This window comes from Talaromyces stipitatus, genomic scaffold (assembly GCF_000003125.1).
Source record: "Talaromyces stipitatus ATCC 10500 scf_1105507295523 genomic scaffold, whole genome shotgun sequence".
NCBI classification, from domain to species: Eukaryota; Fungi; Ascomycota; class Eurotiomycetes; order Eurotiales; family Trichocomaceae; genus Talaromyces; species Talaromyces stipitatus.
The window spans coordinates 5,503,298-5,519,383 of record NW_002990113.1 but is presented as its reverse complement, the minus strand read 5'-3'; the positions used below and the strand labels follow the sequence as shown (position 1 = coordinate 5,519,383).

At 46.0% G+C, this 16,086-nt stretch overlaps 5 protein-coding genes across 5 annotated transcripts, besides 1 other annotated feature; 1 reads left to right on the top strand and 4 right to left on the bottom strand.

Annotated features, from left to right (window-relative positions):
• Nucleotides 1–1,259: 1,259 nt before the first annotated feature.
• TSTA_079790 (allantoinase, putative) lies at nt 1,260–2,932 on the bottom strand (the record flags this gene model as incomplete). The annotated part of the gene is made up of 3 exons (XM_002341970.1): nt 2,686–2,932; nt 2,545–2,626; nt 1,260–2,482 (listed from the first exon to the last, which is right to left on the bottom strand). The coding sequence occupies exons 1-3, from the start codon at nt 2,860–2,862 to the stop codon at nt 1,260–1,262; spliced, it is 1,482 nt and encodes a 493-aa protein (XP_002342011.1). The 5' UTR covers nt 2,863–2,932.
• Nucleotides 2,933–3,100: 168 nt separating this feature from the next.
• Nucleotides 3,101–3,122: a microsatellite.
• A 2,645-nt stretch (nt 3,123–5,767) lies between these two features.
• Nucleotides 5,768–7,526, bottom strand: TSTA_079780 (uncharacterized protein; the record flags this gene model as incomplete). Its single annotated transcript, XM_002341969.1, has 6 exons — nt 5,768–6,215; nt 6,451–6,484; nt 6,536–6,593; nt 6,676–6,977; nt 7,100–7,231; nt 7,280–7,526. 6 exons carry the CDS (start codon nt 7,524–7,526, stop codon nt 5,768–5,770), a joined length of 1,221 nt encoding a protein of 406 aa, XP_002342010.1.
• Nucleotides 7,527–8,252: 726 nt separating this feature from the next.
• Nucleotides 8,253–10,371, bottom strand: TSTA_079770 (efflux pump antibiotic resistance protein, putative; the record flags this gene model as incomplete). Its single annotated transcript, XM_002341968.1, has 8 exons — nt 8,253–8,478; nt 8,507–8,657; nt 8,701–8,844; nt 8,897–8,990; nt 9,154–9,398; nt 9,452–9,556; nt 9,654–9,815; nt 10,221–10,371. 8 exons carry the CDS (start codon nt 10,369–10,371, stop codon nt 8,253–8,255), a joined length of 1,278 nt encoding a protein of 425 aa, XP_002342009.1.
• A 1,537-nt stretch (nt 10,372–11,908) lies between these two features.
• TSTA_079760 (uncharacterized protein) lies at nt 11,909–12,906 on the bottom strand (the record flags this gene model as incomplete). The annotated part of the gene is made up of 2 exons (XM_002341967.1): nt 11,909–12,712; nt 12,817–12,906. 2 exons carry the CDS (start codon nt 12,904–12,906, stop codon nt 11,909–11,911), a joined length of 894 nt encoding a protein of 297 aa, XP_002342008.1.
• A 1,235-nt stretch (nt 12,907–14,141) lies between these two features.
• TSTA_079750 (uncharacterized protein) lies at nt 14,142–15,872 on the top strand (the record flags this gene model as incomplete). Its single annotated transcript, XM_002341966.1, has 2 exons — nt 14,142–14,289; nt 14,560–15,872. The coding sequence occupies 2 exons, from the start codon at nt 14,142–14,144 to the stop codon at nt 15,870–15,872; spliced, it is 1,461 nt and encodes a 486-aa protein (XP_002342007.1).
• Nucleotides 15,873–16,086: the final 214 nt, after the last annotated feature.

Below are 16,086 nucleotides of genomic sequence, written 5' to 3'. Positions count from 1 at the left end.
CCTGGTGTTACCCTCAGGGCTTCACGCAGATCCCGTAACGTCAAAGGCTGAAGAAATAATTTGAAACATTTTTCTGCTGTATGATGATCGTGAGCTTTTCCGTAGGATACGGTCGTACAATATAGGTGAATCGGCGGTCGATTATTCAATTCCTTCAGGATAGCATCGTCTGTTTCCTCTTCACATATGCTGCCTATCTGAAGTACCACCCATAGGAACCTGTTAGGACCAATTTCAGAAACTTAAAGGATAGAAAAATTTATTTCTGGCGTTCTTACATTCTATGACCGTTGAAATATTCACAGACACTTCTGTGTAATCCAGAAGATCCGTGGTATACTAGTCCAAGCTCTTGAATCTTGATATCGCGCGGTAGAACGTCCAATCTCCACGAACAGGGTTGAAAGCTTATCTAGAAATGCGACATGATTTGTAGCTGTCCGTGATAACTCGTGAGATTGATAAAATATCAGGAGAAATGGGCGACACGACAAGTTGCAGACTTAGGATTATGGTACAGACTGCATACCTGAAGAGTAAAGCGTACCAGTGCCCACAAACCACTAGAGAGCATGTTTGAGAGCCACCGACAATGACATCTCCAATGGAAGTAAACGTCTGAATCTCTTGGAGAACATTGGCAAAACGGATGTCAAAACACCTCTTGCTGAACTGGGATAACCGGTCAATCTCAGCGGTAAATCTCACAATATCAATTGCATCCGGAGGGTGTCTTAAGACCTCTTAAGCTGCCGCAGTGCTGTTTGTTTCATCAAGCGTTAAGATGGTCTCAAATTCGGAAACCGCCTCAGTAAGCTGAATCTCAGGAGATAATTTTCCAGTCTTTGTTAACAATGAGTCCATTTCTCGGTACGTACAATGACAGTTTAGATCCTGGAGTTGTTATACATTCTACCCCATAAGGTATCGGCAGATAAGATAAGGCTAGTTCACAGAAATAAAGTGACCACTCACTGTCTTGAATGCCGGATTTTAGACTGGACTTGGTGACATGGACACAGCCACATCCCGGGGCCAAAGTCGACAAGGGTTCTGCAGACTAATAACATTAAATGACATTACACCCCCTCAAAAAAGGCAGAGGAAACTTAAGTAAGTGAAATATCAGTTTTGGTCGGGGCACTGTACAGGCTCAATTTAGATTTCATTAGTAATTGTTTACTGTCCCGATTCATGAATTGTTGATTCAGAAGCGACCAGTGGTTATCTGATGAAGCCATCCTGGGCACTGTTATACTTCAGAACTTCTCGACATCCCATTCTGGTTGTTCCCGACACCAGGCGCTGGGTCCTCTTTTCACAAATTGCCCATACCCTTTCTGTCCAACCACGCCTCCATTGTCACGATCCCAGACTACCTCGCCGCGAAGGAGTGTGTAACGAGGCCACTGCGACACGATGTGTCCTTCATACGGTGTATAATCTACGTTGTGATGCAAGGCTGCGTTCGTGACAGGGAACGGTTCCAGAGACGATGGCGGATACCAAATTGTAAGGTCAGCATCTGAGACTCCGGGGATCAGTGCCCCTTTCTGCGGGTAGAGTCCGTATAGCTTTGCAGGATTGGTGCTCGTTACTTCGACAAACTTTTCAACCGAGAGTCGATTCGCGCTCAAGACTAAGGGCAGGCGAGTCTCAACGCCTGGACAACCATTAGGGATGTATCGGAATCGCCCCAGAGGCGCGTCAGCGGAGATTGCTGATTTCTTTCCATCAACACTATCGTCATAAACGAATGGACAATGATCCGATGACAAAATGGTAAACGTTCCGTTCTCAATGCCTGCCCAGATACTTTCCAAATCTGCTTCCCCGTCCCGTGGTGGTGGAGAACAAACACACTTGGCGCCCTCAAATCCTGGCTGATCTAAACCTTTCCGTGTCAAGAATAGGTATTGTGGACATGTCTCGGCATAGACAGGAAGACCACTTGTCTGCGCGGTTCGGATGTTGTTTGCTGCGAGTGGCGAGGACACGTGCACGATGAGAATAGGAGTTTCTACTAATTGGCTTAAAGCAATAGCCCTGTTTGTGGCTTCACTTTCTAGTATCTGCGGACGTGAAGTGGCGTGATACCTGGGAGCGAACAGTCGTCGACGCTCCAGTTGTTCGGTCATCCACGTGAGCATGTCACCATTCTCCGCATGAATCATTGTGGTGACCAAATCTTTGCGCGCTTGTAGTAAGACGTCTAAAATCTGATTATCACGCAGCTGAAGCACTTCGTAGGTCATATATATCTTGATCGAAGAAACTCCGCGTTCACGAAGGACTGCAAATTCCCCGAGGGCTTGTTGAGTCGGATTGGAAATCAACAGATGAAGCGCATAGTCACAGTATGCAGCGCCTTGTGCTTTTCGCTGTGCTTCATCCAATGCGTTGAGTATCGACGGATCCGACCTATCTTGTGGGGCAAAGGCAATAATGGTGGTTGTTCCACCGGCGATGGCAGACCGGCTCCCTAGAGGAAAAGACACAAAACTAAGTTTCCAGGTATGCACGGTGGAGATCGACAAGCTTTACCTGTGCTGAAATCATCCGCAGGCCTACCCTTCCCAAATAGCTGAGGTTCTGATAAGTGGACATGGGCATCTACGCCGCCAGGCTACTCAAGATGTCAGTGAACCAACTCGTAGCTTGCATAAGGAGCATTATATCTCGTACCATCACATATGCGCCTTGAGCTTCAATGACTCGGATAGCTTGTACTTTTGCAAGTGATCGAGCAGGAGCCAACAGTGCAATCTTTCCATCTTTAATCGCAATATCGTACCGGCCAACGTCGGCAGCGGTCACGACCATGCCATCCAGAACGACACAATCAAACGCTGAGTCGAACATAGCGGTGGGAAAGCTAAGTCTAATAAGGGCAGTCTCTAGGCGAGAGAAAGAAAGCAGTGAACAAAGAGTGAAAAGAAAAAGTGCATCGGAAAAGGTCCGATTCCTTATCTGTGTCTAGTTCCTTTTCAGCCTCAGGCACCGATTATCGTATCGCCCGATCGCCGATAAGCGGGCGGCCGATAAGGATGGAGATAAGATACTCTATTGTTATTGGCGCGGACAGTCCGCCGCACTCCATGCCCTAGCCCTAGCCCTAGCCCGATATGATTAGTAAAGACGGATTATCTCTATAGGAATCAAAACCAAAAGTAGAAATACTATTTCTCGTTCTACTGTAGAACGAGAAATAGTATTTGGTGAGGACACTAACAATTCGCCTAAATACTAGAGTGAAGAATTTAGAGCCCCAGAATGCTTTCTACCTATTGTTCTGGACCTGATGCCGGCTCTACGGCTCCTTAGAGTATACTAAAGAAAGCTATATTAACTGCTATACAGCCCTGGGTCCCCACTAATACCCTCTATGTTATGAGCTGACCTCATATCGATGTGGTTTGGGCGAAGCCGTCACCCAAGAACCTATATTGTTTTTATTCACTTCTGCACCCAGGATGCTGGAGCGCAGCCTGGCAGTTCGAAGTTATCCCCAGACGTTAAAGGGTCATTCTAATTAGCTGATTTGCCTTCTAATAGGAGAGTGAATCTATTACTTAATCAGAAAGCACAATAGTTAACTTACATGACTTCATGCCTTGGCACTTGCGTGGTGTCTATGGCTATACGGATATTTGGCGCCGAACCCAGTCTAGCGTGAGCGCTCCCCTTTTCTATATAAACTTACATATACGATGGAATCTTGTTATTCTTTCCTCTTCCTTTCCTCATGTTATATTTTCTATTCTAGTGTGCCCATATACCGAGCATTAGGCGGGACTAGCCCGTAACAATTTGCTCATCATATGCTATCCCTCCCTAACTCTAAATAGATAAACCCTCTATAATATGCTCCCTAGTACCCTTACGAGTTGCGCAAGGATGCTCAAGCTCGAATAGGGACTCCCGTGGGATTCACTAAGGAACAAGCGGTAGCTAATTTCTAAGATTTCTAGCATACCATTTCTACCTCTAATATCATAGTCTTTTCAGATGGATATAAGCTTAAAAATAGTCATGCTGGTAGAGCTATGTTAAATTTTAAGCACATTATTAGTCCCTCTACTCTTCTCTCTTATTCAGACCTAGGGTAGAAGTCTTTAATGTGGAAGTAGAAGCCACTTTGACTAGAGCTCAGGCAGCTATAGTATTCCTAATAGCTTGATTTGCCACTAATCTATAGATCTGCCCTGACAACCTAGAAGTTGCTATACGCCTCCTATCTCTCTTCATGGGGTCTTCTTAAGGAGTCTTTGAATCCTTTTGCGTACTTGTAGCTGCCTGGCCACTCCACGAAAGGCTTCCTCATATCAAAAGTGACTCTATCCGAATTCGATGGGTCCCTGGACATGCAAAAATCCCAGAGAATAAGCAGCTGATTCGCTTCTAAAGAGGGGTTGCCCCTATCTCTCTCCCTCCATATAAGTCCTTATACGCCTCATTAAAGAGATATGCTAAGGCTCGAACCCTTTCCGCTGTCTAGATACTATGGCAGAGTGTGAGATATCATAGACATACCAAGATCTAGGAGTCCCTATATCTTTTAAGCGCCTATGTTAAGGGCTAACCCCAATATCGATAGTCAGGGCTACGCCCTCACAAATACTGCACCCGGATACGCTGTTCTCTATTAGGAAACTACCTCTATCCAAACATACCCTATCCGAACATGAAGCTATCCACAATTCCGTGCTTGAGCTAAGCGAGTTGGAACAGCCCCATTCACCCTTTGCATATAAATTTGTACGTTTGAGCGGAAGTTGTTTGTTCTCTTCCCTTCCTTCTTTTCCTCATGTATGTTATCTACTCGAGAATGAATCTATAGTAATTCATAAGGCGGGATTGGCCCGTAACAGCCTAGGTGAGCTTCACCTTTTCTAACTTGGCCTTGGCCATATTAATGCGGCCTGTACTAGACATGGAGACTTCACAGACTACCATGAATAATTCAAGCATAATAATGCTAATCTTCTCTACTAATGTAGAGCATGGAAAGCACCTCTGTACTTTTTCTTCTACTATATAGCTAAGAGACGAGCCCCTCGTCCTCTGGGCCTCCCTCTAAGGTCATATCGTTTCTTTTGGGTACTGTGAAAGGAGTCCAAAGGCTAGCCATATGTGTGGCAGAGACCCACTTCTTTGAGGATATCTATCCTTGCCAACTTCTCCTTAGCACCTAGCTAAAACAGCCCTACTTTCCCTTCATATTTCTCTTTTCCTTCTTTCTTTCTCTCTTTGTAAAACTTACTGTCTAATTACTATGGTGGTAGAATAATAGGTTATAGAGTGTAGGTGGACCATTGTAGCTGGCAAATACTTAAACTCACTTGAAAGTGAACCCTCCTGTAAGACCACGGCAGCTATGGAAATGTGCCAAAGAGTCTCTTATTTGTATATAAATCTAATCTAGATCTTGAAACCCGAAGATTACCCCTCGGCGGCCTATGTCCCAGTAGGGATCGGTGGGAAACGTGCGAGTCACGAACCACGGCCGTTAAATAGATATACACACATACATTTCTAGGTGCTTTTCTACAATATATTGAATAAAATCAAATAAATCAAATATCCTAGCTTATATAGGCCCCCTTTGTAGACTTGGCAGGCCCCTGGAGACCCCACGACTAAGTCCCGGTATCCTGTGAATAGTCTAGACTGGAAGGCTGGAGAATTTTTTCTCTACTCTTTGACTAGTATCCGCATCTACAGTTACAGCCAAATCCGTGATCAACTTTATGCAATTGTACCTAATTTAGGAATCCGGCCCAAGAAACAGAATTGATACCAAAATCACAGCAAAAAGAGATGCAGCAACGGCAAATGGAAGATCTGACCACTCTAGTCCTATGTGTATACCTGCAGCATATAACTCGGCGAGAGTTGGCCCAGCTATGATGATACCAATTGATTGGGACACGGACATTGCAGTATACAAAGTCGCGACACGTTCGGTTGGAGTGAAAGAAGTGGCGACGCTGATAATCGCAATTACGAATGGCATGGAGAGTGATACAAATAGACAGCCGATAGTGAGGGGTACTGGGTCAGAGGCGATGAATATCAAGAAATAACCTATTATGCCAGATACAGCGGCGACCCTTGAGACAGTTAGGTCTTTTTTCAAAGTGGTGTAATGCAATTGCCGGATAAGATAGGATGACAATAACGGCACGAGCACGAGGAAAGTTACCAGAGTCATACTGTAGGAATAGCATATTCCCGAAGTATTCAATATGGGAGGAGATAAAAGGGGGATAAAAGGAAGTGAGTTAGAGGCGGCAGCTGTAGTTAGCCTAGCTTGGTTAGCTCGGCTTTGTTTACCTACACCTAGGTAGCTGAGCTCCATTGGAGACTTGAAAAAGACACAACTGAATACAACAATCTCGAACCTACACTTTTACACTTTACCTGTGTGCACATCCCTGTGATACCAACACATACAATCTCGAATTGAAATTAGATAACTTGCCTGGATTGGTGGCTAGTGGAATTAAAAGCCAGATAGTAAGCGAGAACCTACTCGGGATATACTCCAGTGGTACTTTGTAGATGCATACTGAATAAGCAGAAACAGAGAACTTTTATCTAGAATGCCAGCAAAGACAACGGCCAGAGAGATAAGAAGTTTGGGGTTTTTCCATATGAAAGAGGTTCAGTGACGAAATGTCCTGCTTTGCTAATGATAAGACGAAGAAAACTCTCTTTTGGTGATGGTGCTTGAAGGGACCCTGCAATTTCCCGCTCACCAGGGTCCTCCAGCATCAATCTTCTATTTGACTCATTGAGGGTTTCGGGCACCAAGGTGCTGAATGCGGCGCCCACAAGTACGATAATCGGGCCTAGCATGAATGGAATCCGCGGGTTAATATTCGTGGTGGTTGCACTGATAGAAGTCGCTACCACTTCGGCGATAATAGGCAATGAGACCAAACGAAATAAAGCGGTAGCTCTGCTTCGAGTCACTTAGCATGAATGTAGCAAACTAATCACCGCCTCCGGGTGCTCGAAACATCTTAGTCAACCAAACCAGGCGGAGGGGCCAGTTGAATTAGCCTATAATAATTAGTATATCAGCGTTGTAAACGAGCCAGGGCATCCGTACAGAGGACTCTCGGCCAACATTCACTCAATGCTGTCGCCGCTGTAGAAAGGATAACAAAGGGCCTTCGTCCAGTTTCGTCCGCCAGAACGCCATAAGGCAAGGCTAGAGCAAGAGCTGCTTGGGGGCGTCAGTTATTATTCGAACAGATGGAGAGGCTCGTACCTGGTAAGACATCAAGAGTGTTCTTCCATCCACTGATAAAAGTAAGCTCACTCTGTACAGGCTCTGATTTGCAAATATTGCCCCCAAAGTCTATATTTTTATGTGGAGTCTCTTGATCGAGGGACCTCTTGTAGTTTTCACAAATGATGTCCTCGAACATCTTCAATTGTGGAGCTGTCGCCATGAAATGCCCAAAATTGACAGAGAACATGAGGAAGGCCGTGATTAGCATTACCCTCCATTGCATCCACGTCTATCGGGGAAGAATATTGCATAGGCTTCCCCGTTTAAAGCTGGAATTCTCCAGGAGAGGGGCGTTTTCGTTGTGATCTGCTGCAGATACCATTCTAATGAGTTTACGTCTCAGGGAACACGATCAAAGTGATACAGCTAAAAATTCTAGGGCGACTGTGTATAGTTTACTATGCTGTGTCGAAACATTGGTAGCTCTTCATCTGTTGTGGGGGATTCAATGTTGAGGGCAATAAAGGATTAACTAGGCAGCCGGGGAAGGCCACTTGACTAGGGAACTCCGGAATAATGGTTGGCCCGAGATATGTAGTTACTCTTGTCGGATTGGTGGGTTTACTCCGGTATGTGACGGGAGCTTACAATGAGAGTAAAAGAAGCTCCCTCGTGGAAAGTCGCCTTCTCGTGGTGAGGAACGTCAGTAAGCTGGATTGCATGATCTAGCCGAAGCCGAGAAGTTTCCAAGTCGAAATTCCGGCGGAAAATTTCTCATCGTTGGAGCGACCAGCTAGGGGCGCCCGGAAGCTATGCTGTAAGCACCTTCATAGATACTACTAGTATAGACCACCAACTGAAATGCTCTAAATTCTACTAACAGTTCTCTATTTCTGAGCCACAGATAGTTAACCTCTAGTTCAATGCAGCATCATCTTTGAAATCACGACAAAACGCTAGCGGCGGATGTGAGTGTCTTGTATGGTACGGTACATTCTTTCGTCGTGTTTCAAGCTTTGGAAGGCCTATTCTTCGCTTTCTGAACGCTCTTCCATCCCAATTCCCAACTGAAAACTAGAGCAGCTGCAGCAGTCCCAGCTACTATATAGAAGACTTCCTGAACAGCAATTACATAGGCCATGATCACACCCTTCACACTGGCTTGCGGTATCATCGTTCGTATTCCTGATACACCAATCGATGAAACTGTATCCGCGAAAACACCTGGGGCGTATCTGGGTAGAACATTTCCAAGACCAATACCGAAAGCCGTTTTGGAGAAGGGAGAGCATTAGTGATCCGCCGAAGTTTTGACAGAATTTGAGGAATGCCATGCTGACGGCAATTTGTGACGCAGGTAGATTATTTTGAACTGCTACAAGTGGCTGGCCCAGAGTGTCAGTGATGTCGCTAACTGATCAAAATCAATCAAGCACGTACTATTTGTATCGACAAACCTCGTCCTAATCCACCAATGATTTGATAGCCAATCCAGGTACCAGTGTTTGTGTCTTCGGTGAATGTGCTAATCAACCCAGATCCAACTGCTGCTATGGCTGTGCTGATAACCGACCACGGCAAATAGTAACCAAGTCGAGTAACTTTTATGACATTGATTAGGACCCTTCTGCAAGGATAGAAAATCAGGCATACCGGCAAGACCAGCCATGATACCAAAGACCATCCGGCCCAGAATACCCGGCAGCATATACACTTCACTCAATGTTGGCGCCATCCCTCGCACACCCTGGAAATATATGGAAAGGTAGTAGGAGTTTATCACATTATTCGCGTAGAGAAAGAATATGTTCAAGCCAGATGAATAAACCACACTTTTTTGACCATTTGGAATGGAATCATCGCAGAGTCCCCCTTTTTGTGTTCCCAGATTAAAAAAAGAGCGATATTACCAGCAGATCCGCAGAAGAGACCGATAATAATTGCACTATTTCAAGGGTATGTCGATCTTCCCATTCGAGAGTGAGGAGAAACATGACCATAGCCGGGGAGAACAGTAGACAACCCGCGAGATCGAGATCGCGGAAGAGAGAGACGAAGTTCATTCGCTTAGGACCTTCATTCTTGATTTTGGGCACAGCTACCCAAAGCAGAGCAGCTACTGCAATTGCGCCGATGAGAAGGTTAAGGCAGAAGTCTAGTCCAAGTCTTAGCAACTGTCTACACTGTTGTCGGGGATTGAAATATTACACCATCTCCATATCGTATATTCTGTCAAGGCACCTCCAATCAATGGACTAAACACAACGCCTAACTGACCAACTAGACCGATAAGCGTCAAGATTATGAGAAGATCTAAAGTGGAACCTACACGATCATGTGATGCTGAAGTAAACTGTGTGATACACTAGTTAGTAGGACTTGGGCCGTTCTGGATCTGTACCAAACTTACAGGCTCTCTTTTCAAGGGGAATAGAAGCAGAAAGTATCGTGAGTGCGCCGTTTCCCGTCCCAGCACTACCCATTCCGGCAATTGCTCTTCCTATTATCAACATATTGGAGGACGTCGAGACAGCGCATATTAGAGAACCAAACTCGAAACGGCCAAGGAAGGCTATATATGTGTACTGTAATACAGTATTGTTAGTTCTCAGCTAGGAAAGTTTCCAGGATAGGGAACAGCAATTGACCTTGACACTAAAATGACTATATAACTTGCCCGTCACGGGTTGGAGAGCAGAGCTCATGAATTGTAAGTTGCCCGGACGGTAGTAAGTTGTGAGAATGACTCACCTTGTCAACAAATAAGCACTTCCGTACCACCCAACATCTGAAAGAGAATGAAATGAGCTCGTAATTTTAGGGATTGCCTTTCGAAAATGTGAGTACAGAAATCAATGGAGGGACCGACCAATGAGTTTCTGTTTACCGTAGCGATTATAGACGTGTCAAGCTTTATAAGAAAAGCGGTCAGGGTTACTGCAGATAAATCGTAGCCAGTTTGAACCCAGTCACATACTGTACGTCGCTTTCATCAGCCCTATCTGCGTTGACAGGGGCGCGAGCGCCAAGTTGAGTGTTTTCTGGACTTTGCGAGACACCCGTTCGTTTGTCGGAACTGGTCTTTTGCTGCGAGTAGCACTTTCGGTTTCCGCTGGTGCTTTCTCCATATTAGGTGCCTTGTTTGATTGATAGCTCAGCTTGATTGCGTTGTTTGATAGAGCTAACTTGATAGTCGTTACCTTGCTTCAAGTAGCGGCGCCAAGGTTGCTTCAGTATTTCAAGACAACAGATCGACGTGCACTCTTACCAAAGGTCTATACCAGAGTCAACGACGTTGGCAAGCCTCTTATAGTGTGCCAACTAAGACCTATATATGATCTTATGATAATAACGTCCCCTAGTTAGCTAGTAATACATGGGTCGGATTGCAGATCGTTGTCTGGAACTAGCGGGAACAAAGAGCCATTTCCTAATAGGTAGCAATACATGAGCAGACACGACATAGGCAGCAATGATAAAAGACATATTTGAAAAATTTCCATGTAATCTATAATTCTGCTCACTTAAGTATGCAGTTGATCCGCATGATTAGGTGTCTTGAACAAAGTATACATTATGTAGTAGAAGTTGAGTGCGCTTTTTGATTAAGGAGGTATGTTCAGGTTATCAGATGTACCTCTCTTATGCTATAGAACAACTCTGAGAAAGAGCAAAGCAAATGTGTTCAGGAATGGGATCTGCATTACAGCGTTTCATTCCATTGCTATATAATACGTGTATTACACCCACGATTTGAATCGTCCGTAAGTCAACTTATGCGTAGGATTGCGATGCCTTTCTTTGGTTTAGAACTGGTGGTCCCTAAAGATTCATACACTAGACCTAGACCCAACAAATCATGCATCCTAGGGAAATTTTGATAGGAAGATTACCCCTCTCTGTGGTCGTCTTTCCTTGTTCAGCCTTAAAGCGGTATGGAGTGATATTGACTTAGCCCGAAACTTCCAGGTCAGCAATTTAAAACCGAAGCAGCTGGTGACTGCATCTCTTCTCAAGACCCACACCCAGCTCACCTGGACCCTGTTTTTACGATGCAGCACTAGATCAGTTAGGAGGATTATAATTTACTAAGCCTGCGTAAAAAGGGGCCACTCATAATTTCGACTTGGCAGCACTGCTAAGCTTCCGGTCCCGCCTACTGTCAGATAACCGGGATATCCGGCGATGTAGAAGATAGGCTATTTGATCAGGTCATCCAGTCACCTCAAGCTACCTACACTTCAGCAAATAAGGAGTCATCGTCTTATCAGGGCTCAATATAGCCCTCAAAGTTTACCCCTCATGATAGCTCACAAAAGACCCCGCAAAAAGTGTCTATAAAGGACCCGGCATTGAACCTGATGTATTAGACAGAAAAGAGAGAGAACTCAATACATACAATCTTGCTAGTCACTTCTTTTCTTTGATCCTAGTAAAACACTCTTCAGGATTGGCCTGGAATAAACCGACTAATCCGACACCTACAGGGCGTGTTGCCGTTCCCTCTGTATTCTGTAAATCTGGCAGCACGTAAACCAAGAAGCGAACTCCCAATGTTAAACGATACACGGTGCCCGTTCTCAGAGTTTCAAGACTGAAGTCGTCACGCTGCTAGTGAGCCGTGTTTGATTGATAAATTCAACCTCGATTCCCTCCAACACGATGTCATTTTCTTCGGTACTTCGTTCGGAAATCAAACATGACACATTCCTCGCCATTGATGTCCAGTTGAGTAGGGATATAGCGAAGCAGACGTGAACTGGACGGTGCAAACAAAGCAGCTGGAAGGACTACTCCATATCGATACTGGGAACTATATCCGCCACTTGGAAGACCGGGATCAGCCAAAGCTTTTGCTACGTAAATTATATCACTATGATTCACTTTATATGTCTGGATCTTAAACAGGAACGCCTCCCTGATGCTCTCCATAGGACATGTACCCCGTTGAATAGTATCAGAAAAATCCAATTGTACGTCCTCAAAGTTTTCGAATGCGAGTAACGCATCTCGGAGGCATGTAATCTGATGTAGCCATCCGTTGTAAGGCATCATAGGAATAGGAGAGCTTCGATTGCTGCGTAACAGTCGACCGGCTGCAGGCACCCATTTGTGACCCTCGCAGGGGCTATAGACAACGAGTTGAGGGTCGCCCGGCACCGAATGTTGGAACTCTGCTGCATATTGATAAAGAACCTGGGCAAGAACCTGGGCAAAACGCTTGGCTTGTTTTGTCATCTCAGATAGGTTGGGCTCGTTCCAGTCTGGCAAGGGCAACGTGGACTCACGACCCTCATGAGATAGACTAGAACGCAGGTCATCCATGAGGATCTCTGGAGAGGAAGGTGTCGAAGGGTCATCTGGTCCAAGTTGGACAAGAATGCTTTCAAAGATGATTGCTAACTCTGTAATGAACGCCCGTGGTGTGTGAACGCCAGGACGGAGCTTCCAACTAGTAATCTGACTAGCCTGTCCCTTGTTATGGGACGCATGGCTTATCGATTCCTCTAAGCACGAACGAGAGCGATACCTCCCAAGGAGATGACATGCTAGCATGCTACAGCCATACTCACAATGCTACTATCAGGTGATGATTGCGTTGCAAGCCCCGTCTCTGAATGCCTTCTGTGAGATACAGGGGACAGATAGGTGGCAGTACCCATGACGATGACGAGGGTCAAAAGCGGTAGGCGGAACTCGTACGAGAAGCACAACAGTAGACTGGAACATAAGATAGTTGACGTTATAAAGATACGTATTCTCAATGACGCCTCAAGCATTTAATATCATGCTTAATTCGTTAGACGTTCGTTCGGAACGTAAACCCTGGAGTGATTTTCGTGCTCGTACAGTCGCTGGAGAACATCATCCCATTCATGTGGTGCCCAATGTCCTCCGAACTCCGAAATCTACCTGAATATCTGGATGTGGTTTGTAAGCAGTCCAAAGATGGATAACTAGATTACCCAAAGCATTAACCAAATATCGTAATTTGGCATACATGCCAGATCGGGGAATTAGATACACTGCACTCCGGTACCAACTCGGCGCGTAGGTATTGCTATGAATACAGGTCAGGCGCCAACCATCTCGGCTAAGCAAAACCATGCAGGACAAATTCCGCCTGAGAAGCTGAATCTCAGTAGACTTTATTGTTGGTTTATAGGGAAGGAACACGAAGACCAATCCCCAAACCGTGGTCTCACGAAGAGGCCTGCTCTGCACGAAGGGAGCACTAATATGGAATAAAAAAATGGGCTCAAGTTCGTTGCCCCGAGGAAGACTTCGAGGGATGAAAATAAACTCTCTAAATACTATGAGGCTCAAAACCTTACGCCAAACAAGGCCCGGATCATGCCGTCAAACCGTTTGCTGAGTCTCCCCCATTGAGCTTAATTCGACGTTTCTCTCCGTCAAATCTCCATGGGGTGTCATGCCAACAATCGTCATTGGGATTCGCCGCGGTTCCAACATTTATAAAAAAAAGTCTGCTACTCAAAACGCCACAAACCCTGAGCCCTGCTATTGGCCTTTACCGGTACAGAAGGAAACTACCTCTGACCACATCACCAACAAGAAATTGAGAACCCACAAAAGCAGCACAATTTTATCTTGTTTATTCTACAATTGTGTGGGTGGTTCCAGCAACCAAGTTGCTTCAGCTAGGGGGAAGGTAGCTCGTCCTGGTGTCTATACATACAATGCTACTTACTAGTGGCGAGTCAGGCGTGCTTGCGAGCAACTACTTTGAATATTGGTTCAGTAGAAAAAACCTCGCGCACCTATGAAAACGCACCCACGCAGGTAAAAAGTACTGCTGGAAAGAATCTCAGTGAAAATAGACCTCCTTGACAGTCTATTTACCAACTTTCGCCTGCTCAATCGACGTGGTTGAAGCATGGGCCCGAAAAGAGGTAAAAAGGGCACTCCGTGGCCAGAACCACGGTTTGCAGATGACCCTGATATACGCGCATATGTAGCTGCAGCCATCAAAGATCTCGAGGCACTGAAGAAGCACCAAGAAGCACTGGAGATTGGCATGCCCCGTGAGCTCTCTACTTCCGTGGTTGACGCGTTCTTATACCTGGCTCGAAGGGTGAAGAATACGCCTACGAATGAGCAACTAGCGCAGCGGCTCGCGAAGGTCGAATTACACGTGGAAAAGACGCAGAAAGAGGTATCTCAGGCCTCTCGAGAGATTACTACGACCAAAAGCAACACGAACCGCCTGGTGGAGGCAATATGCCACCCAACATCCCCAGGGACACGTACCGCGAAAAATTCTCCAAGCTTCAGTCACGTGACAACTAGCTCAGAGTCGTACGTACAGGCCTGGGGACGTAAGGTGCCCTCGAACCCTCCCACGGTCCCTAGCGTGGGATTGAGTAGTGGAGGAAGCTTGCCATCAACCCTATATCCAAGCCAGGAGGACCTAGAGGTCTATCTGGAACATACCGATCCAAATATCCTCAACCCGATACGTCGATTCCCGGATAAGGTGGTGGAGAAGGCAAATCTCGCAATACGCAGCACTCAAGACACCACCATCGCACATCGACGAATTGCGGCAGCCTGTATACTACCTAGTGGCGATATTATACTCTTACTAGGCACAGTGGACGACGTCGACCAGCTTACCCGCAAGAAGGACTGGATTAGGGCATTCGGAAACGAAGCACGTATACGAAAACGTACATGGGGCGTCGTCGTACACGGCGTCAACACGAATATCAACCCTAAACAGCCTCAATTCATAACCACGCTTACCTCAGAGAACGCCCCGGTGTTCGCGCAGCTTCCAGCCTCTATGAATGTCACACACACGGGCTGGCTCCTAAGCGAGTATAAGATCAAGGAACAGAAGCTCACAAATGCCCACCTTGTAGTCATATTTGATGATGAAAGGATTGCTAATTTTGCAATCCAACGCGGCCTTATTATTAAGGGAAGACAGCACAATGTCTCAATATACGATAAAGCAGCCAATCTCCAGCAGTGCTTCAAGTGTCAGATGTATAAACATATCGCCAGGCACTGTCAGCGCCAGATCTGCTGCGCGTACTGCGCTGGATCTCATGATACAGGGGATTGCCCTACACCGAAAGAGAAAGAATACGCTAAATGTGCTAATTGCACCGCAGAAAATGTCCATATCAAAGATCCTGCCAAGAGACTCAATACGAAACACTTTGCGTACGCGAGGGAGTGCCCGATACGAGCTACATGCCTCGCAGAGGCACATCAACGACGTACATACGGCCCACAATATCACACTCCTGTGATACGACCTGGCAATAGTCAGCCCGGAGCCATCTCACTAAATGACCCTACACCAGCTGAAGCAGCCAATACAGAGCGAAGTCCTCGCGCACCGGCTTGTACAGCCACCACACGTCGATCTGCCAACTCAAGAAGTAAGAGCGCAGCAGCCGCCCAAAAACGAGTGGCAGAACGATCTGAGCCCGAGCCGATAAGCCCTACATCAGGTGACCCTACCAATAGATCCTCGAAAAAGCCTATGAGAGCGCAGTGGGATAAAGATCTAGTTATAGATGCAGATTCTAATCCTGAACCTAAGACAGGACCTGAGACCCAGATCAAATATACATATAACACACGTGCACGTTAGAATACGAAGCCTCCACCAGGAACCCCGGTTCTGCAATCAGATATTGCTCCACTAGAAATTTCACATGTGCAAGCTGTTAGGACTGTCCGCCAAAGTAAGAGTGTGCGTACGATCCCAGACGATGACTCATCTGAGGATGAACTTACCCAGCCATCAATCCACGAAGCCCCTTAGGATCCAATCGAGCCAGCTCAGGAGGCTGATACGCTAATGA